This window comes from Streptopelia decaocto (genome assembly GCF_964273445.1).
Source record: "Streptopelia decaocto genome assembly, chromosome: 5".
Taxonomy (NCBI): Eukaryota; Metazoa; Chordata; class Aves; order Columbiformes; family Columbidae; genus Streptopelia; species Streptopelia decaocto.
The window spans coordinates 12,718,926-12,741,995 of record NC_138659.1 but is presented as its reverse complement, the minus strand read 5'-3'; the positions used below and the strand labels follow the sequence as shown (position 1 = coordinate 12,741,995).

The window sequence follows — 23,070 nt, the reverse complement described above, 5'->3', positions numbered from 1 at the left end:
TAATTTCCATCCAACAAAGCTTTTCAAAAATAAGGAAGGAAAAGGCCTTCCTATACAAGCTTCCTGTGAATCCTATCCAGATATCCAAGCCTTGTGTAAGAGCTTGGCAGGCAACCCCAGCATATGCCACTTAGTGACTTCCTTATTTTATGCTATCATTCCACGCACAGAAAATGAATCTGAAAATCAGAGTAATTTTCATTCATTTTAGAATAAGAAATTTTAAATGGTAGGTTTCCTATCTGTGCAGAACACCCACATTTTAAATTAAAAGCTTTGAATGCTGACAGCATTAGTCATAGGAAATCCTGTATGAACATCCAGCATTTAAGTTGGACCTTCCCCTAGATCACACCATAGAAGGAGTTTACAGGAAAACATTCTGTTACTCTTAAATACTGCATTGATTTTTAACCCTTTACATGCTATTGCATCTGACATGACAGTGCTTTTTTTTTTTTAAATAGAACCCATTTCCCAATTTCTTGTGATCAAAATGATACTGAAAAACTATATTTCTCTGCAAAAGTTTTCTGTATTTTAATAATACACTGGTAGCATTCTATAGATGCATATGTGTATGTATATACACCAGCAGATTACTACGAAGAGCAATTTGCTGTGATGGTAGTGTGTGAATGGCAGTGGCACTACCATGGTGCTCAGAGGAGGATTTACGGGACATGAACTTCAGTGCCAGCGGCATGCTACTGCCTTAAAGAATGACTCAGACCATGATGCTGAAAGGGCAAATATGTTAATATTCACATGTTAATCATCAGCATCAAACTGTTTAGCTCAGTAAAAATGGAAAGCTAAAAAAGCAACATAACTTTGTAAACTAAACCATAACATGGTCAAGGTATGAAAGTAACAAATACAGCTGCAGTGCACAGGTTCATTTTCATATTACGTGGGTGAACCAACTTTGATACTTTCTTTGTCTAAAGATATTATATCTCTTAAAAAAACCCCTCCTTGTTATCATTTTCATTTAGTGGGAAAATCCCACACATGTTGAGTTATTGTTGAACAGCTGGCTTAAATTAAGTTTTCAGCCTTAAGAAAGGAATCCCAGAGCACAAAGTATCAAATAATGGCTAAATTCAAGATTAAGATGAGTCTTGTGATGTTAGGCATGGCAAGCATATATTGAGCAAATGAACTTAAAGAATCATAGGGTTTTTTTTGGTAATGCTGTGAATCATAGTACTCCAGGTTTAGATCAAAGTACAGCAATGTTTAAATATAGTTTAATGTGGTTTATTACATTAATCAGAATACATTTTATGTAACTGGTTATAGGTGAGAAGCTTTAGATTATGCAAATACTGATGGATGACAATAAAAGTAATGGAAAGCCATTAACAATTCTCAGTATTCGAGAGTTCTACTTTTATTCTGACTCTTCTTAGGAATTTCAAGAGCCCTTTGTACGTTTTTTGGAACCTTATTATTACAAATAAACGTTTTTGGTTGTATAGGCAAAAATTATATTTTTCACTGGCTACATGGAGAGTTTCTGTTTGTTTTTGACCTATGCTTATAAAACTTCACTTTTTCAACTCATAGACTGTTAGGGAATAGACTGCCTTAGCTTACTGAATTATTGGGTAGACTCACAGAGTCATACAGTCATTTAAGTCAGAGCGTAGATCTCTATTAAGTCAATATTATTCTGAAGATCCAAACCAGAGAGAGGATTAAGGCCAAGACATACTTCTTTGGTTTGGAGCTTTTTGGTTTTGTTTTTTAAGCCAAGACCTGGACTGCCTGGAAGTAGGGAGAATTAAGTTCAGTACTTCTCTTCTGCACTGTAGATCTTACTTGTACTTCACATGATCAGCGGTTACAGAAAAATAATGTGTGGGACTATGAGGAGAGAATACCGTTAGAAAGGCTTTGGAAAATCAGCAGGCATTATTCTTCACTGGAGATGCTGGTGTTCCTAATTTGCAACAGATTTGGGAATTGAGCTGTTTAACAGGAAGAGAATAACTTTGTAAGATCTTTGCTTTCCTGAGCTTATTGCTTTGTTGCTTTTGTCATCATACTTTGTCATTGTTACCTTTAGAGATGGATTGGAAATGTAACTGGCTTTGCTATAATAGTAGCAAATAGATATTACAGATAGCAACTGTGAGAGCATTTTGTTAAACAAGTTGCCACATTCATCACAGGGCACATAACCATGGAAGAAACAACAATTAACATTAAGTTAAAACCCAAGCCTTTCTCTTATTGCCAGTCTGGCATTTCCTGTCCAGTGAGAAACACAGAAGCAATTTCTGCACAGAAGAATGATAACACAGTAAACAAAGGAGAGCAAGGAAATAGCTTGAAATTAATTTGAGGTGTGCTGGTGTATTTTGTAAGTAAATTCAAAACAGACATGGAAGCCGATATCAGGAACATGTGCAAGATATTCCATTTATAAGACTTTGAATAATAACCTCACTGCCCTCTTAAATAATTTTAAATATATATGCATAAAGTTAGTCATCTAACATAAACAGTTTTATAAGCAGGTATATTAAGGACTCACAGTTCTTGTTCAAGTTAATGGGTGCATGAAAAAATGTTCACTGTGAAACTCAAACCACGTTTTATAGGTTTGTCCATATGGGAAGTTGAGCTTGTTTAACCAAAAGTGTGAATTCAAATTTAGTTATTGAAACTGATGCAAAATCTGCCCAGGCATTTTAGTAGTGTAGTTTAAATTGGGAAGAATGAATTTAAAAGCTCTGACTCAATCTCTGGTAATTTGAAGATTGCTGGTGAGCATTTCTGTCAGAAGATGCCACATCCCTCCTGCTCATACCTGCATTTATGTTCCACCTCCCCTATTGCTCCCCATCATTTCAGGTGTTTGTAGACTTGTGGAGTTAACCAAATAAGTGAAGCAATACAGATTAAAAGAAGTATTCTGCAATATTCCAAAAAGTGCTACCAGCACAAGTGAGGGGGTGGAAGAGACAAAGGAGGAGGGGAAAGGTGGCTGCCCAGGCTGGCACCGGTGTGAAAAAAATGCTTACACACATCAAAGCTGAGCTCCCCATAGGCCAGGAGGCAGATCTGTCAGTGCTCGCCTGGCAGCAGAGCCTTTGGAGCAGCACTGGCCAACTGTTCAGCAGCTGCCTTCCGCAAATGGGCATATAAACCTAAACTGCTTTATTGGTAGCTTCTCAAAACACCACAGCTAAAGCTACTCGAGGTAATGCACCAAGGACCTAATATGTATCAAAATCAGTAAAGTAAGACTGTGCATGCTTGTGTACCAGTTTGAAACAATCAGTTTTAAAGAGCTAGAGCCATGTTAACTTTCTTATGCAAATAAAACTTTGGTCTGAGCCTAAGTAAATTCCTGATAAGAAAAAAAGTCCCTTGGGACAAAATGTTTTGCCCTTGCTCATTTTCTTTCTTTCTGCTCTGGAAATTCTGACATCCCTGTTTCCCAACATAAGATAGTATGATTTTTAAACATGTTTTCTTTCCAATATTTATCAGTGGCCTGATTTCCAAAACTGGTATATCTGACATCCTTTGGACTTGTACTACTTTTTTTGTGACTGTCAATCAGTATTTTGAGAAAGAATCAAATCGGTCAACTTTATTGTTACTTTCGCAAAATTACACAGAAGCAAAAAATGTCAGTAGTTGTGAAGCTTAGTTGGGGCACTTCCCTAAATATACTTAGGTGGTTTGGAGAAAGAAGAAATGGGAAATAAAATTCAGAAGTCTCTAACCAAGTTAATATATTGAAAGCACAGATAAATCTGCATAGGGAAAAACAGCCTGCTTTTTCACAGGTCACAGCCTAGTGTAGTAGGAAATTAGAGAAAGATGTGCTGCTACCTGCAGTACTGCACTGCTAAGATAGAAAATCTTAGAAGTCTCTGCTTCAAGGCAAAGGAACCTGACCAAAGACCATTAAATTCTGCTCACATTCCATCATTTAAAGAAGGAAACTTTGCTCTTAACTTTTTCCAGGGCTAGCTTTGGTCAGAACCTTGTTGCAGACTAACTGTAACCTGTGCTGTCAGTACTGAAGTCAGCTATACTTAGTGCAGAGTTTTATATTGTGGTGTTTTGTTCTGTTTTTTGTAATTTTGCATATAAAAGCACTATGTTAAATAATTAGAATATATTTAGAAATACTTTGTCTGGTTCAGTGAGGAAGCAGAGAGGGCAGACAATCTGTATGACAGCAAAGCCAAACAAGAAGACTTAGAGATGGATTTTGCCTTGAGAATTTGGGTTCTTTATTTTCCCTTCAGGTATTTGGGTCAGAGACTTGGTAATTATTTAGCATGATAAAGATCATATCTTGATTAGGGCCCTGATGCACCACTAGAGGGTTCATAGTAAGTCTTGGTTTTAATTATTTCTTCTGAGGAGTTTTGAACAGTTAATGTTTGGGGTACCTTAGTGTTTGTATAGGGAAAAAAAAGAGCATACATTATATATATGATGCAGTAGAGTAAAACTTTGCATACAGAAATTTATTGAGCACTAACGTGGTGGATATTTGCAGAACTTTTCTCTTTAGTAGAAGGAGGTGTCTCCTGATTCTAATGAGGTAATCATTACACTCTGTTTTCTTCGTATCTGACTAGAGGCTCCTAAGTTAAAAAAAGTAGACTGCTGAGGCGTAGGCATTTCCAACTAGCAATTTAGTTTACCCAAATCACTCTCTGAAGAAGCCTGCGCTTTTCTTTTAACGATAAGGAGAACCTGTGGTGCCTCCTAACCTAGCTACGTAACTTAGGTGTCAGGAGTCAAAACTGAAGAAAACCTGAGCTATATCGTTAACGTGTTATGGCTTCATTTAAAAAGGAACTTTACGTGTTTGACTTCTCAAGGTGAAAATAAAACAAGAACCAGAGCTTGTGAGGTAGATGCACTAGCTCACAATTTTTAACACCGTTAAAGGTTCTAGAACTACTTTTGGACACAAATGAAAATGAAATTTTCATAGTTGCCAAGGTGCTTTGATTTGTAGTGACACAGAGGTCAGCAACTTTGAGAATCACATCACTCCAAATAGGTAGGCTCCAATTTTGGTAGTGCTAAGCCATGCTTTTAAACCTACTGGTAACCCATTCAGTGGCAATTCAAAACTTCTTACCTCCATGACAACAGCAGATATCTAAAAGTCATGCCCACTAGTGAATCGTGTGGATGAGAATTCTGGAAAATAGCCGTGGGCACTGTTTTTTGAACCCTTAGTGTCCTCTGAAATAACTGATTATTCTGTGATTAAAATGATGCAGGACTGGGGAACAGGGAAGCTGTTAATCTTTTTTAGTACATTTGCATGACAGCAACTTTCATCTGAAGACTTTTCTGGCTACTATGCCATCTGAGCAAAAGCTCCTGTTGCAGACATCTGTGCAGCTTGTTCCAGGACTGTTTGCTTTTGAGCTCCACCTGCTGGAATTGTGTCCTGTTTCCCACATCTTCGGTGTTATGCTGCCAGGTTTCACAGGAATTTGTTTTAATTTAAAAGAGAATAAAGAACAAAGCTCACAATTCAGAGGAATTTCTACCAAGTCATCGGTGCTTTTGTTTAAGGAATCAGCCTAAAGATTCCTTGGAGAATACAAGGCTCAAAAATAATTGTGAGACTGAGGAAAAGAAATATTAGTTCTTCCTCCACTTTTGTTTACAGAGCTAGTTTCTAGGTATTTTGTAGAGATTTGGATTGATCAGGTCCGTTATAACCTATCAAGTTCTTCACTGGATTTCAGAAATAGGTCACTCACTTTATTATTTCTTGTGAGTTAGGTTTTTGTTTTGTTTTCTCCTAATGTCTGTTGTCACTCCATAACTAAGAAAATTAGCAGTGCTTTCAATATTTAGTCAACTTTTTATAAAGGCATTCTTCCCCACTGTAACTGTGTTTCTAGTTTTTCTGAATATTTAAGGACAGAAGGGACCATGGTGAACAGCTAATTTGATTTTTGTAGCTCCATTGTTCCTTAACAAAAATGTACTGCCAAGAATAATGTGCAAAATTGGCAAAAAGGGTCCTGCTGTGCAAAACCACTCTAAAACTGTTTAAGTAGTCAGAGGCTTTCATGGTAAATTATATGATGACTTTCTACAAGTTCTCTTTGTAAGAAGCACCATTCTCTGTTCAGAGGATATATTATAATGTCACCTCAACAATAATGTATATGTGTAGAATTAGGATTGCCACCAGTCCTTGGGTGCAGACACTGGTGTTGGCAGTGTGTGTAATTCTAAAGAACAAGCACTTTCCTGGAAGTATTACTGTCTCAAAAAGCAAACCACCTTCATTTTGAATTTTTCTTTGCTTTGGTTGGAAGGCTAATACTACCTTGTTTCTGTCCCTAGCCTAATGCTAGATGTTACTAAGATATATTCTGTTTCATAATGGGTTTGTGTATGTGATTATTTCAAATATTATTTCCTTGCTGTCCATCTGCCTGTCAGCAATGTTTTGTGTTTGCTTATGATGTTTGCAACTTTTTTTTCTACACAGTGAGCTTTACCTGAACTGGTTTTAGTTTCCTGATGTGGGTAACCCTACACTGTTACACCTAAGTCTTAGGGATAGGGCTAGAGAGGAAGAGATTGAAAACAGAGAAAGCGCTAGGCTTGATATTAAAGATAGTTATTATTTTTTTTTTTCATTTCTGCCTTGTACTTCTCATGGACATGGTACACCATACTCTGCGGTGCACTCTAACGATGCCCAAGCTTGTTCCAGCCTGAGCTGGTCCATCTACCTCCGCAGTCGATTCAGTGATGCTACCTGGACTGATAACCCCAGAGCCTCGGTCAGGGTTATTGGCTCAGGCAGAGCACTGTGTGGATCCAGCTCTATAACTTCTGATTTTGACACTGGTTCAGGCTCCACACTCCACCGTGCAGTGTCCATAAGTGCTGTGCGATACTAGATAAATGATGTAAGCCTGACGTATAGTAGCCTGCGTGTCTGTAAGTTAGATTCTTTGTTTCCTGCAGAGTTGTGGGGTAAGATCATTAATGCTTATGCAGCAATGTACTTCATTGAAAGGCCTATATACTTTTTTTCAGAAAGTAATTATCAGAATGGATTTCATAGGCTTCTGCATGGGAAAAAAACCTGTCAGTTCTTTTTCCAACAGGTTTGGAGGGATATTATCTATCTGTATTTCTTGACAACTTCCTATAAAATGGAAAGCTAAGGCATCTCTTGGTCTCCAGACTTCATTGTTAAATGGGTATGTGCTGCCTTAGACTGATATGTAAAGTGCCGTGTTTTGAGGTCAGGAAACGTAGGCAATTCAAGAATGGGGAGTCTATTAGTAACTGCTACTGTGTTCTGAAACTTCTTGGTATGTAACTCTTTCCCACCGTAGAATAAGTTAGATTGTTACTGCTATTTCTGTAATGACAAGTACTTTGGATTTAAAATTATTCAGTGAGACATCATGAGCAAACCCCTCTTGTAGCCCACTTCTGTTCATGGAATAGAAGTGTGAGGATTTTGTTTGGTTTAGTACAGACCCAAATTCTAATTAATATTTCTGTGTCCCAAACATGTTGTTCTGATTAGAGGCTCTTTGCCTAGGCAGTTCTGTGTAGCCTGCCCTGTTTGAAACCCTGCCTTTTCTGACTTCACTTCCTGAATCCGTTGACAACACTCACAGCCAAACAAAATACATGTTCACAATGCTGTTATTTGCAAAATATTCCCTTGTGAGTACAGCTGGGGCAACAAAAAGAGAGTTTCTCTCTGAATCTCAAAGAGACCTGACCATTCCTTATAGTAGTAAGGCACATAATGCATCAAGCAATTTTAATCCCAGCAGTTAAGTAACCATTAAAACTTTGCATTTCACCACATACAAATGCATGCACGTCTTTAATTACAGTTGTGCATATGGATCACTGAGTGATCCAGTAATATACGAAGAGTGCTGAATTTTAATCTGTAGCCCACCACACTGTTTACAAAACAGATGGAGGTGGAGGGAACGTAAACTTACTTTGCCTTGTCTTAGGCCTGATGCTCAAACGAGCTGTGGGACCAAATAAAGTGTTCAGCTTAGTTGGCTCTCTTCTCCTTGTGAAACTGCATCACTGGCACTAAAAAATGCCTTGTTTAATGGTAGATTACGTGACTGGACACCAGTACCTCCTGAGCTGGACCAAGTCAAGGAACTCATGGCTCAGAAGCCAACCCGTTAGAGGCTGCCCACTTAACGAGTTGTACTATTACGCAGTAACTTCTTTGCCTGTGCTACAGAATGTCGTCCTTGAGAGAGAAAACACATAACTGCAACGCTAAATGTCTCTGTGTGCGTATTAGGATAGGGTGGAGCAGACTGTCACTCAGCTGCATTTAATTAACATAGTATTTTATATAATGTATTTATTTTTTACGTAATTAGGTCATTAAGCAAAATGCTTGCTAGTAACATCAACTCCATAACCCAGCACTGTTGGGAGTTAAACATGCACCTTTGCATGTAATTTATCTCCTTGCCCTGCTTATTTTGCTAGTTGGCACTTGCTAAATCCCTGTAAAACCACACCCAGCAATGCTGTGTATTATCCCTCTGCTGTCTATTCCTACATATGGTCAAAATCAACTTACCTTCCGGGTTGCTGACATCAGCAGAATGTACTCTTGGCAAACTACAGTATCCTCCTAGTAACCCTTTGTTTGGTTGGTGTTATTACAGTTGTATTCCTCTGACAGCAGCAAACACCACCTAAACAGTGCCTACCTTGACACTTGGATTATGATGTGAAAGGAGATTACCATATTATTATATTTTAAAGATTAAAACAACCCCTCATGATAAAATGCATATAATATGAGAGTAGGAAAAAAAAAAATTAGAGGAAATATACTATTATGTTTCCTGTAAGAATGTGACCCACAGTAGTTGCAAGTTTCAGAGTATCATTTTGGTAACAGTAAAGGTGTATATATATCTCCATTGATGTAATCTTGTGAAGTGACCTTAAATAAAACTCTCACTTCAGCTAAAATTATGCTTATTCCTAGTCTAAGGAAAAAACACATTTTTAAGACTGCCTGCTCTAAAAATACTAGCATTCACTAATAGCTAATTTCTAATATTTTTCTGGCTATCTTTTGATAGCATCCATTTCCTCTTAGATGTTTGGGTCTACACAGCAAGCAGGAAAACGTCTGATCTCCTTTAAAATATATGCTTATTGAACTAAATGAATTTGGTACAGTGCTGAAAATCCTGGTATAATTGTTCTCCCCCCCACTCCCCCAATGAGTTAAGTAGCAAGTTTCTAAGGTATATATTTATAGTGTCACTAAAAACCAAGATTATTTTTCTAAAAAATACATGGGAAGTGCCAGAGGAGTTGCTATTTTTAAAAAGTTGCTGAAAACAAGGAACAGGAGTTGCTGTTTTTCAACAAGCTGCACTTTTCATGTTGCACTAGGTTCAGTTTTCACAGCTTTTCAATTGCTGAAAAGTTTAGAACCCAGAGTAACACCCAAAAGGGAAAAGATCAAGATAGGGAAAGGGTTATAAAATTATTTTCCTGTTGACAGCAGTATTGTCATAAACAAAGATCACCTCCTACATGAGAAGACACACAGGAATAAAGGTAAATGTTCCTATTTTTTAAGTCTATAGCACTTTTTTTTTTTTTAATAAAGTCACTTGCCTTATCTTCTTGAGGGTATTAATTTAATAAAAAGCATGAAAGCATGTCAGGTCAAGCAGCCAGTTCCTCCAATTATGGAGCAATTTCTTACACTGCCTTTCTACCACTCTACAACCTGTTTGACATTAGCTGGCTAAACCAGGTCACTAGAATAGGGCCAGCAAGCTACTCAGGTTATGATTGGGGAACTACAACTTCAGAACAATTCAGAAAGTTGTATTAGTTTGGTGATGAGGATCTGGCTTCTCCTCACACATTCTCCAGGACATGCCTGTAGTTACAGAGTGAGTCTAACATAATCCTTACCCTTTAGAACTTAGCATAAAGAGCATTTTCCCAACTCAGGTACTAATAAAAAAAAAAAATGTGAGGGGGAAATGCATTTTAATTATTTTATTTTTCTTAAATATAATAGAACCTTCTAGATTTTTTTCCAGAAACAGAAACATTAAAAAATTATACTTTATTACAAATGGTAAACTCAGAGTGCTAAAAAAAAAAAAAGCCTCTTATTTACAAACAATACTGGGCAGTGCCCAAATAAACAACATAAAAATAACTTACAAAGTCATGAAGTAGTTTATTGACAATTATCAACTTTCATAAAATAAAATAAAAAAAGATATGTACATACACAATTTACTTGAAGGCAGGCAGAATAGTTCTTTTTTGTTTATCAGCCTCCCACAAACCTCCCTCCCACATTTTTTTTTTTTTTTAAGGAATACTACATAAAGCAATCTACAGTTTCTATTGCAGTTTAACCTTAATACTGAATGATCATCGAATGTTAGGTCCATGCAGGTCTTGGTCAATGTTAAACGAAGATCTGACATCTCATCTGGGCAGGAACAGCACTTCTCAGAGTGGTGCTGGCCACTTCACCACTAACTCGAGCTGAAGGCTCGCCAGTCTTTCCACACATGCGCTTTGCAGAGCACAGGCAGGACTCAGCCTTTCAGCTTTTCCCATCAGCTTTATGCATCTGCCACTTTTGGTTTTTTGTTTTAGCTATACCACAGTTCTCATTTAAGACAGTCTCTTCAAAATGTTTGCAACTGTTGTGTTAGCATTAGCTGGCACCCGCTGTTGACATGGTTCATGACCTTCTGCTTAAGCTGTGCAACCTGTTCTCTGAGCATGTTGGCAGTGGATGCCAGCTCTGAGTTCTGGGCTTTCAAAGTTTTCACTTTTTCTTCCAACCTGGCAATCCTTTCCAACTTCCTTTTCCGGCATTTGGATGCTGCAATTCTGTTTCTCATGCGTTTTCTCTCAGCTTTGATTCTCTCCTGTGACTCCATGTCAATAGGGGACAGGGGAGGAGTTTCCCCTGGCATTTCAGGTACAGTCTGAGGCTCTTCTTTTAAAGCCTGAAGCCTGGGATGCTGCACCGGCATCTGGGGGTTTATGTGATGCTGAGGTGCATAGCCCATGCTGTTTGCGTTGTAGTTAGGTGCGGAGTTGAGCGCGTTGGGGTTGAAGTTGCTGAGATTGGCGTACACTGGCGGCTCGCTGTGCAAATTCGTGTTGAAGCTGCTGTTGCCGGCCATAGAGGACACAGGTGCCATGCCGCTGTTAACAGGTTGAGCAGCGGAGGTGACGCTGGGCATAGTGTTCTGGTTGTGCAGTTCCGCCAGGGCTCTCACAAAGCCTTCCGCGAACCCCTCTTGCTCGTCGGTAACATTTTTGGGGCAGAGGAACTGCGTCGGGGTCGGCGTGGTGGTGATTAACCCGTTGCTGGACTGGATGATGAGCCGCTCCAGTTCAGGCGAGGCCAGTTTCAGGAGTCCCACGTCAGGGGACGTGAGGATGTCGGCGTTCTTGTTCCTCAGGTGCGGCTTCAGGTTGCTGGATGGGTCGGACAGGTTCAGTGTCATGTTCTGCTTCAGCACTTTGGCGTTATTATATCCATACCCGCCGCTCTCCGGCGGCACGAAGCTGGCGTTCAAGGCATCCTCGTAGAAAGTAGGCTCCATCTTTGCACTCATAGAACACAGTCCGCGGAGTGGCGCCGGGAGCTGCGGCAGCGCGGAGAAGCTGCCCGGCCGCCGCTTGCGCTCCGCTCCGCGCGGCCACCCGAACCCTCCCGGCCGCACAGGGAAGGAGGAAGGAGAAATCCGAGCCTTACTTCTCGCCGGACGCGGAGAGTCCTCCCGGCGCGGGCCGGGCCCGCGGTCCCTGCCGCCGCCGCGCTGAGAGTCCGCCTGGCCCGGCGGCCCGGGGCTTCAGCTGGGCGCCTCGCCGCCCTCCTGCTGCTGCTGCCGCCGCGGGGTCGGGACGCTGCTCCGGCGCCACGAGTTGCCGCGAGTACTTTCCCCGCCTTCCTGCGCGCCCTCCCCGGCTCCGCACTGCTGTGCTGACCGCGGCCGCGCTGTGCCCGCTCCGCTCGCCTCCACCCGGCGACTGGATTCGCTCTGTTGCCGCCTGCCCGCCCCGCGCTCTGAGCCCGCTCACGGCGTGCAGCCCTTCACTTATCAGCGACCGGGAGCCCGCTAAAAATAGCCCATGATGTCACCCCGCGGGCTCCCCATTGGCTGCCGCCGCCTCTCCCGGGGGAGGCGGGCCGCTGGCCGGGCCCGGTGCATAGGAGCCGGTCGCCATGGCCACCCCGCCCCTAGAAGCTTCTCAGGGCCGGCGCGGGGCCTTGTGGGATGAGGTAATGCTGGCGGCCGCTCGGGGCATTGTGGGCTGACGTATTGTTTTTGAATATCTGGTTACCGCGTCCAGAGCGCGAGCGGGGTTGGCCGCTGGCGGTGCCTCCTCAACGGCCACGTACCAACCGCCCGCCGGAGGGGCGGGGGCGCCGCTCACTCCCCTCGCTCCGCTACGGCCGTCGCCCGCAAGCCGTCGCCTCCCTCTGTTTGTTTTCACGTCTGTTTGTTTGTTTTCGGCCGGTCCCTGCGATAGGCTGGAGGCGGGCCGCGTTCCGCCGTGCGCCGGCGTGTTTCGACCTGTCGTCCTCCGCTGTTCCTCCCCCATCCGCCGCTGGTGGTACGGCCCTTCAGGTGGCGCTCCGGGGGAGGCCTCACGTGATTTCCCCTCCTCGCCGCCGTCCCGCCGCCCGTGAGGCTTCCAGGCAGAGCCGGGGGTGGTGCTGGGGCCAGGGCGGGCACCAACCGCCGTGGGGCGGCCCCCGCCCACGCGCCCGTCCCGCCGAGGGGCCCAGCGCCTCCCGGCCCCCCGGCCGGGTGTGCCCGAGGCTGGCGGCGGCCGAGGCTGCGCCCGCGGCATCTTTCGAGCTGGGGACGACGGCTCTCGGGGGAGCCCCGGCGTGTGGGAAGGGCGTCCCGGCTCCCGGAGCACCGCCAGCGCCGCCGGCCTTGCGGAGGGCGCTCAGCCGCCTTCCCGCATGGCTGAGGGGCCCCCGGGCCCTGCGGGACCCTCAGCCCAAGCGGAGCCGCGGGGCTGGGTGCTGCGAGTTTCGTCCGATACCGCCTGATCGCTGTGAGGGTGTGCGCAGAGCAGGGCTTTGCTATTATAGTGATCGGCTTTGAGAATTCCCGGCCTCGAAAGTGTGTCAGGACAACAGAGAGGGGAAATAAAACCTGACAGGAAAAAGTCTGGTTCCAGATGGGTTTCTCTAAAGTCGTCCTCCAAGGGGAGAGGACAGCGACGGCCTAATTTTAGAACGAGTGCCCTGGTATTACTGTGGAAGTACAGGTTAGCCGGCAGGGAAAATAAAGGCTGGAGTTGAAGTATCCTGGTTGAGGAGAAAAGTCTGTGCTGGCATGTTCACTCGGAGCAACAGATGGGTGATCTCTGGTTCACTGTGACTGCTCTGCGCTGAACGTCGGATGCATCAGTGTAGTACATCTCTCTAATAAAAGGGTGTGCCTGACTGTCTGGGTTTGTTTTTCTTACCTTCCCCCTCCTCACCTTGCCCTGCACACACCCTTTTCTATGGGAGGTTGTGAATTTGTGAATGCTGACGTGCAGCTACCTCCGGAGTAAAGTGCAGCAGCTATTTAAGGACAGGCAGTGACAATATAGGTAGAATAGGGACTGAGGAGGTGAACTTTTGTATCGTGTTGCCGAGAGTGCAACAAGTGCTGCTTGCACTTGCGACAACACAAAGCTGGTACCTGCTGGTTTTGGGTGGTCCCACTTTTTATGTCAGTGAAGAACTTGGTCTATTGAGTTTGGTCTGTTTTTACAATATGTGAGGCTGACAAATTTACATCTAGGTTTGAAAAAGCACTTTCAAATTCTCCAGTGCTATTTTTCCCTAGACATAATGACATAATTACCAGTTACAGTATAGGAAGCAAACAGAAACACAAGCAGCTGTGAAAGAGAAGTGAAGGTCCAGCTCCCCTGTTTGAAGTTGTTGATTTTTTTTTTTCATTCTCAATTTCCCTCTGCTGTTCCCACCTGACTTCATTTGACCACATGGTGAGCACTGGTGCTATTTCATGTGCTAACTGGAATTATGCAAATAATACATGTGCTTCTTTGCACCTTTGTGTGAGCAGTCTGTGGCACAAAATACAAGGTTTTGGCTGGCAGGTGGGGTCACTGTGTGCTGTTGCTCTACACACAACCTTCACGTAGGCAGCACCTGTCTGTGTTGCGGGTAACTCAAAATACTCCACTGCTGCTGTACCTTCTGTGGCAAATAGTTTTGCCAAGCAGCAGTAGGTTACTGCATATGCACAAAAAAGTCTCTAAAATTCATAAATGCAGTGAGTGCTATAAGCAGTTGTTTAACTCCTTTTTAATCTTTACATACAAGATAAATAGAGGCCAGTGCCTGACTCTTCTGGCACATGAGCCAAGGGACATCAAATGAAACTGGCAGGTTCAGAACAAACAAGACAAATGTCTCCACAGAATTGTAGTTAAGCGGTAGAACTCCTTGGCAAGACTGCTGTGTGGACTGAGGGATTTTAAAGTGATTAGATGAATTCACAGAAGTCACTTAAGGGCTATCGAACGCAGTGCATCTCTGGCTCTGGAAATCCTAAAGCTGCAAATGGCTTGTGCCTGGGAGAGCATCCCGAGGTGAAACTGCTGAATGCTGCCCTGGGTTTGTTTGCCTCTCCAGGTATCCACCTGTGGCTCCTGGCTGAGATGGGATATCTAGTCAGACCTGATGTGTTGGCCCTTGCTGCATTAAAACTCCCCTAAGATAGTCTGTAAATGATCAGTCTCTGTTGTGTCAGCATGCAGTTTGACGTTTATGAAGGGCTTGTCTATGCAAGGAAGAAATTCTGGAGAAATATAAGACATGAATTTTACGTAGTTTGCTGTGTGTAAGTTCTTACTGTTAAATAAAAATTATTTTAAAATTAAGCAAAAAGATCCTTTTTTTATGTTACATAGCAAGCCATAAAAATAATTTGCTTTAGTCATTTTTTTGTGTGGACAAATAATACTAATTAAATTTGTTCCGGCTAATTGTTGACATATTTAATTTCTTAGAGTTATTTTGTTTTGTTTTATCTTTTTTTTGGTTTTCCTGCATTGTTTCTTTTGTACTAGAAAGCCGAGTTCAGACTATAAGGAACATGGTCAGTGTAGCCTTAACAACTCCATTTAATATGTATTTGTGTAACCTAGAAAAATTTGCCCTTGTAGTCTGTCCAGTTCAGCCCCACTAATATCAAAGCAGGTTTTTCATTAGCTTCAGTGAGTGTTGGATCAGGCTGGCGATATTAACTTTTTTTTACTATTATTTTTTGTATTTTTTAAAATCTGCCCATTTTAGTTTTCTACTTCCTTCCTTGAACAGAGGTGGAGTTTCAGGACTAGACATTCCAGTTTGCCAGAGACATGTTGCTGCTGGGGCCTGTAGCTATAGGGGCCACCCATCAGTCCACTCATTATGTTAATTGCTGCTCACTTGGAGGTTATTTGGTTGAGGCTGGCAATAGACAGTCAAGCTGGTCATGAAGGTTGTGCGTAGCAGGAGAGCTCTGAAATGAAAGACAAATGCTCTTTGCTGCTCTGAGGGGATTTTCTATCTCTCTGTTCCTAATTCAGGACTGACCGGTGAGTGGGTGGTTACAGAGGTCTCAGCTGAGATTTCAGCCCCAGGTTCTTCCCCATAGTGGGCCCTGTGAATACAGAGACCGTGATCCTTCATGGCCATTAGCCAAGGAACTGGGAATTTTGGTGACTGTGCCCTGATTTATTAAACAGCTATTACTCTAGGGCTTTTTTTTCCCCTTTCCTGATGTCCTTAAGTAAATACTCCTTTAGCAGTAAGAAAGAACACTTACTGACCCATTTATAAACCAGAGCCATTTACATGTCTCAATAAACTAACTTGTGGGTAGGGATTGGAAATGAACTATATACCTCTGTTGCCGTGAGAGGCAGATGCTCTGAGCAGCAGTAATGTAGATTTTGATTTATAAAGTTCTCTAATCAATCAATACAAGGCTGACTGAGGCAGTCAGATAATCTGAATAATTAAATGGCTTTTCAGGGACAAATTAAAATTTCTTATACATACCTCATCCATCTAAATTATATTTGGGGTCCAGGAATAAATGGGTTTGTTATTTTGTTTTACTCCTGTATCAAAAATGCTTTTGGCTTATTTCTAGACCATTTGAAAAAGAAAGAAAAAAACCCACACATGAAAAACCCCAACCAGAACCAAAAAACAACCGAACCCCAAACCAAACTAAAACAAAACAAAACAAACAAACAAACAAAAAACAATAAAAAATCAATCACAGTTTCTGCTCTTTTATGTTGGAAACAATGCTCACAGAAATAAAATGCTTGTTTCCATAGTTTTTCTTTTAAACTTAGATCTATTATACCATCTTGCTTTTTCCCCTCATCAGAGATGTTTCCACAGTATTTTTTTATGTAGACAATTATTTTCATTATATAGATTTTTTTTCTTATTTTTTCCCCTGACTTCATGCTTTCAAATGTGACATTCTGCTTCACCTCTGCATGAAGTGAATAAGAGTAGGAATTACTGGATCTTCTCATACTGCTTTTCACTTGCTTAAGGAATTACTATAGAGCAGGTGTCCGCAGTTGAGGGAGGCAAGAGTTTGAAGAGTCAGAAGGAGCAAGTATTCTAATTACTACATCAGAGTATAATAAAAGAAGCTGGGGTGAGAGGACACAAGGAGCAGCGTTTCCTTGGGCCAAGTGGAGGTAAAATAATTCATGGGTGTTCTTGCTCCCAGTTCCTCTGTGTTTCCTCAAGGTGTGTTTTCGTAGTCGGCTCAAGTCCACCTCAGTCTGCAGCGCAGCAGAGGTGTGGCAAACAAGTGCCACGTCATCCACCCCCAGCTTCCGTGGCCTCTCCTTTTGCTCTTTTCTCCCAGTAGGGCTCTTGTGGCCAGGTAGAGATCCAGGAACTAAATGTGGCTGAAAGCTGAGCTGAAAAAAAAAAAAAAAATTGAGCATACAAGAGAAGGGTGGGAATGCATTGGCTGGAGGAACAGTGGGACTCACAGCTTGAAGTAAAGGACCCTGGAACCAAATCTGTATAAGAAGACTGAGCACTAGTCTTGTGCTAGTCTTCAGTTTGCACATGAAAAAGGTTCCTCAGAACTATAGGCACTTGTAAAAGAATATCATGTCCATCTCCTCCACCCTCAATTAGTCATCTCATAATCAAGCTGTACGCGTTTAGTCCTTTTCATCTTTCTTCTTGTCAAGCCCTTTAGCCTGTCCCCCTCACCTACTCATCCCACCAATCATTTTAATTAATCTCTGGATTTCTTTGAAACTAATCGTTTGTGGAATGGAGGAAAATGAGTTGGTTAGAGAGGCAAGATTGTGAGTGATGGAGGTGGGGCAAAGTTAGGAGACTTTGCAAGACCTGTTGGGTTACCTCTGAGGCAGGACAGGAAGAGTGACTCGGAACACAGAGAAAGGCTGCAGAAGTAAGGGAGGAACCACTAAAAACATTTTCCGTTTTCTTTAGAATGCTGTCCGAGCAATTCAAACCCTGGATGTTTATGTGCAACATATGAATGAAAGATTTGATTGTCTCTAAGGCAGATAGGATGGTAGAGTGGTCACCTCTTTACCCAATAGTTAGTTATACTAGATTTCTCACTATTATTTTTCCCATTCCCAGCTAGCTTTATAGGGGATTTTGGTGGTCACTGCAAGTGTTCAGAAGTAGATTTTCAAATAAGTAATGAACTATATGTTTTTGTTTGAACAACTGTATATATTGTATAATTTTTGATAAAAAACTTGACCAAATAGAAGTTAACTAAATTGTCTAGAGAGGAGTCTGAACGGAACCCTGAGGCCTTGCTCCCCGTGCTTTTTACAGTGTTAAAAATCTAAATGTCACACCATTAATGTCTCTGTGTTCATTATTTCTTTGCCATAGCATACCTTGTGCTCCAAGAAACAGAGAAATAGGCAAAGTTCCCATCCTGTGGAGCTTAGAGTCAGAAAAATCCTCTGTGCATGAAGAGGGCTGGCAGAATAACAGGTGATCCATGGCGGGAGCCCAAAGAGCGAGGGTAAGGAGCAGAGGAGGCACTGGAGGACGTGTGGCATATGGGAAGCAGACGGCTGCACTCAGCATTGTGAGCTGACAGCATGAAAAAATGTACCATACTAATAGAAGCATATTAATGCGGAGTGGTGGGGAGACAGAAGAACACCTTCGAAAAGATATTTACTGTGTTTGAGGACAAAGATCCCTCTGGAAGTGTGCATTTGTTCAGACATTGCAGTTTCACTGTGGAGAACTGAAGGTAGCTTTCTGGCACTTTGATGTGTGAATAAACATGTATTAAAGTAAGTAGTGGCAACAAAATACATTGATTTATGATTGCCAGTTGTGACTGAAAGCTTCAGAATAACTGGATTTAACCATTTAGAGCCCTTGGTAAAATAGCTTGGTTGTGATTAGGGTCTCGGTATGGATACAAAATGCTTGGATTTTTAATTAATAAAAAATCTGGCATCCTGTCAAAGTTGACACCTCACTCTATCTTAGCAGCTGTTGGAACAGTAGGCTTCTGGCAACCTGGGATAAAGCAGTGCTTGCAACAGGAGAAGGAAAGGAAGCAAGTCTGCATGAGACGAAAAAAGCCTAGTGTAAAACACCACAGAGATGAGGGATTTCCAGTGAGCAATCAAGCTTTCCTTCTCTGTGCTGTGGGTTCAGGCTTGGATGTGGACAGGGAGTTTCTGTTACTGAATGTCACCAGTGGTTGGTGGCAGATGTAGGGACACCTGTCTGAATTCCAGTAATGTTTCTGACAGTGGTGGCAATAAACAGAGAAAGCATTCAACAGTGAAAGTAGGTCCTGCAGGTTGCTCCTTCCCAGGGATTATAATGGCGGAGCCTGTGGGGAAGTTTACAGAGTGCCTGCTCATGTCATGCAAATGCAAACATTCAGCCTGGATGACAAGTCATTTGTGTTGGAGTCACGATGTGGGAGCACTTAGGGTTGCCAAATAGCCAAGGATGGCATTGTAGGGAGGAAAAGGCATGGCCTGGATAGCACGATACCTCAAAGCACAAGGAGACTTAAAGACTTCAGTTTTGGAGAAGATGCTACTAAAATGCTACTCTTCCTTTATCACATCTGATTAATAATAAACCTGAGCTCTGATTACAGCTGAAATATCACCCAGTGACTGCGTGGCTGCTCCCCACTGGTCTGGGCAGCCCTGTCCCCCTGTGGGATGGGAATGTCCTGGTCTTGTCCACAGCAGCCCCTTAGGACTTCCACAGGAGAAGAACCAGGGTACTTGAAACCCTCAAAATTGCTGTTCTTTCCTCTTGTCTTTGGTACAAGTTGTATGCAGTTGCCAACACTGCAGTGTCTGTACGTCCCCTTATTTCAGAAGGAAGGAGAGAGTCCAGAACCAGTATTGATCCCTACCCAAGATCTTGTTTTTTCAGGAGCACTGTTCACATACGTGCTAGAGGAAGTGCTGCACCAACAGCTGGCAGGGCATTTGGTAGACGCATTGGTCAGCTCACAGAACTGTTCAGTCAGACTTTAGAGAACATGTAAAATATGTAAACATCCATAACATTTGAATATATTAGAAACAAGTTCATGAGATCAAGGAAAAGATTTATGATAAAAGGACAATAATAAAGCTGAAGGCCTAAGGGCTGTGATGGCTGCTAATTGAAATGCAGCTTTTAAAAATTTTCCTTTTTAAAAAAAAGAAATATTTTTTTTAAATTTAGGCAGCACAACTAGAAAGACATTCCAAAAATGGCTGTATGGTATTTAGAGATCTGGGTACCAGTTGCAGTGTGCACATATTTGGAGAGGCTTCTGTTCAGCTGAGAATGGGCTGTGGACTCAGGTAAGTCATGTGAGAGGGATTAAGCACTCATGTTGTTAGAGCTAATGGTACAATGTAGCCTTGTTCTAAATAAGCATGTTTTGTGCTGATGTTTTCCAGTTACTGCGTTCCTTACAGTCAGGATCGGAAAAGGTGTGTGGCTGGCAAAACTGCAAGCCCAGACAAAGCAGTTCTGGGTGTGGATGCTTACAGCCCATTGCCAGGTGCTTCAAATAGGCATTTATGTCAAAGATCTGAGGTCAATTCAATAATAGCCGATTTCAGCCCTAGATGATTACATAAATATTAATAAGAACAGTGGTGTATTTCACATTTATGTTATTGGTCTGTAAAGTGTTTACCTTACCCTATAGCAGTAGTTGTGGGGAATATATATGCCTTCAAGACAACCAAGAGAATGTATGAAGTGAAGCGAAAATTTGTTAACCTCTTTAATGTAACCTTGTGAGTATAATGAGAAATAATCCTATTTTCTGTATGCCAGTAGAGAAAAACAGGAGAACAGAATAAACTCAAATGGGATATAACTGCAGTCTTGCCTGTTTTTCCTCCATGCTGAATGACCCATAATCACTTTTTGCATCTGTGTGGCTTGGTTTCCCTGCCTGTAAAATGGGGATAATGAGACTGAAGTTCTAGTAAAGTGTGCAGATCTGTGGAGAATAAATGCTATTTAAGTGGTATGAAGTATTTTAATTTTAAAACATCCATTAAGGAAAAAGGTACAGAAAAAGAATGGGATTTCATCCGAAAAAAGATCTAGGATTACCTTATTGGTATAAAATATTTGTTACTGGCCCCATTTGCTTTTCGGATATCAACCATTGACATTTTTACTGATTCATCAGCCTTGTAGTGCCTTTTGAATCAGACCCAGGACTGTGTAGAGCATATACTGGCACTTAGGTTTATGCCATTTTCACTCTCTGGTTACTCTCTGACATTTGACCAAATATCTGCGTTGCTATCGGCTTGCTTTTTTGGACATGATGTGAGTTTGTTTGTTTGTTTTCCTTTACATTTAGAGTCACTGCTGTGAGAGGCTCCGACAATGGTTTGAGGTTGTGAATGTCAAAAATGCTGTGTAGGAGGAAGTATTACATGTTGGCTTCCCAGAAGGGGGAAGCTGAGGCACAGCGATCAGCACCTCTCCAGAATCACAGATAGTTTCTTTGAAGTGAAAGCCTTGATATTTAGTCCAAAACTTTGACAAGAAGACGGTCAGGTGAAATACAGGAACTCATCTGTATTACCCAGCCCTTGGGGAAGAGGGGGAGCACAGCAGCCATTCCCTCCTCGCAGGAGTGGGTATTGCCAGTCCCAAGGAAGTGAAGCTTACAGCCCCCCTTGGACACTTCCATCCAATAAATCTGCACCAAAGCTTTCTTGCCTGTTTTTATATGTATGTTAAGTTTTAAAATGCTATACATCTAGCAATCATTTTTAAGGACAAGTAAGGAGTGCTTTTTAGCAGACGTAAATCAGCACAAATTACAATGTCGTTAGTTCCCCAAGTGCTTTCGGCCGGCGCTGCTGACATAAGAGGGAGTCCTGCCCTCTTCCTGCTCCCACGCTGTCCCCTCCCTTGTGCTGACACAGCCGTGAGGTGAAGTGTGTTGGGAAATACATCCCGTTCAAATGTATCCTAGCAAAAAACCTGAATGGCTGGGGAGAGAGGCATTTGCTTCTTTTCAGGCTGTCACCAGCATATCCTGCATTAAAGTCCTTGTGGAACCACTGTGTTACTGCAATTCACTGGTCTCCGTGGAAGCCAGGACCTTCGCTAGTTTGTCCCAGTGGCTTCTGGCTAAAAGTATTGTGCTGCAGCTGGAAACTCGATCAAGCGAGTTTCAAAACATTTCATTCATACGTGGTCCTCAGTTGAGTCTTAAGACACCTTTACTATAGTCACTAGTGCTTCATAAGCCTTGTCAACGTTGCAGTGGAACAAAGGTTCCTCTCGAGACTTTGTGTTGTGTAAATAAACCTTGTGCCTAGCAGGGTGTCACTGAGTTAATGTAAAGCCTGAGAAGGGGAGGGCGTGGGAGCAGCATGCCAGTGTTAACGTTCTGTTTTCTGCACAGGATTGCAAAAGGATTGCAACAGCCCAGCCTATCTGAGCTGCTGCACGTACCGTAGACATGTCTCTGCACTTGAATTTGATATGGGTGGTGATAGAACAATATACCTTTCTGGGAAATGGTAATGGGCAGCACGATTTTGTTTTAAGGAAATTCCGCATAAACAATAGCAGTTTTCTTCTTAGAGCACTGATGCTTTCCAGGTGGCCCACCAGAGAGTCAAACAAAGGAAATATATATGGCAGCATTCACTCAAGGGTTGAATTTTCAGGGTAAGGAGGAGGAATGTAGAAAACCCCATGAACTTTAATAGTCATGCTTATATCTTTGTGGTGGCTCTGACTTTTTTTTTTTTTTTTTGCTTCTCACACATCAGTAATCAGGGGACAATCGACAGGAATAACCGCTCCTGGTAAAAACACACTACTGTTTCTGAAACAAACAGCATTTCATATGCAAAACTGTCTGGTAAAGTGTATGCTTAGGGTGCTTTTTCAGGCCTCATGGGAAGTTTTACAAAGAGCAAGCTACCTTTTAGCAAGTGCTTTTCTGTTAGTTTCAAACTCCTCTGTTGTTTTTTTTTCTTAGAATGATTTTCTCAAAGAAGGTGATACAAACCGTAAGAGAAGTCTCAGTAGAGTTTACTGCCCCCCTATCCCCTTCTCTCCTTCCCTCTTCCCCCAAACACTGGGAGCTCTCAAAAATATTTTACTATCCTGGAGATTAAAAACAGTGTCTTTAATTTGCATTTGTTTTGTAATAGCTCTGACTTTCACTGCCTTGTCCTCCCCTTGGTTGAGAGTCCATGTGTGAGCACTCCCTCTAATGTTTATATGCTCGCTGTCAGGTTCAATAAGCAGTATTTTAGCAGGGCACCTTCCCACGTGAAGGAAAGGTTTCCAGTTCTTGTCTTAGCTCCTGCTCCTCTTGACAAGGCACAGCAGAGAAGAAGAGAAATGAGTATTGGCAGTATCACTAAATCTTACCTGATAAATGGAAATTAACTCTAGAACTTCATGAATCCACTGGCAGCTCAGATGTAGGG

The 23,070-nt window shown here is 42.3% G+C and overlaps 2 protein-coding genes across 2 annotated transcripts in view; one reads left to right on the top strand and one right to left on the bottom strand.

The window, feature by feature from the left end:
• Positions 1-10,050: 10,050 nt before the first annotated feature.
• JUN (Jun proto-oncogene, AP-1 transcription factor subunit) lies at positions 10,051-12,115 on the bottom strand. Its single transcript, XM_082052363.1, has one exon. The coding sequence runs from the start codon at positions 11,658-11,660 to the stop codon at positions 10,716-10,718; it is 945 nt and encodes a 314-aa protein (XP_081908489.1). The 5' UTR covers positions 11,661-12,115; the 3' UTR covers positions 10,051-10,715.
• A 147-nt stretch (positions 12,116-12,262) lies between these two features.
• Positions 12,263-23,070, top strand: part of FGGY (FGGY carbohydrate kinase domain containing) — a 281,837-nt gene continuing 271,029 nt past the window's right edge. The window contains exon 1 of the mRNA XM_082052357.1: positions 12,263-12,328. The gene's annotated coding sequence lies outside the window, so the exon portion shown is untranslated. The remainder of the gene's footprint in view (positions 12,329-23,070) is intronic.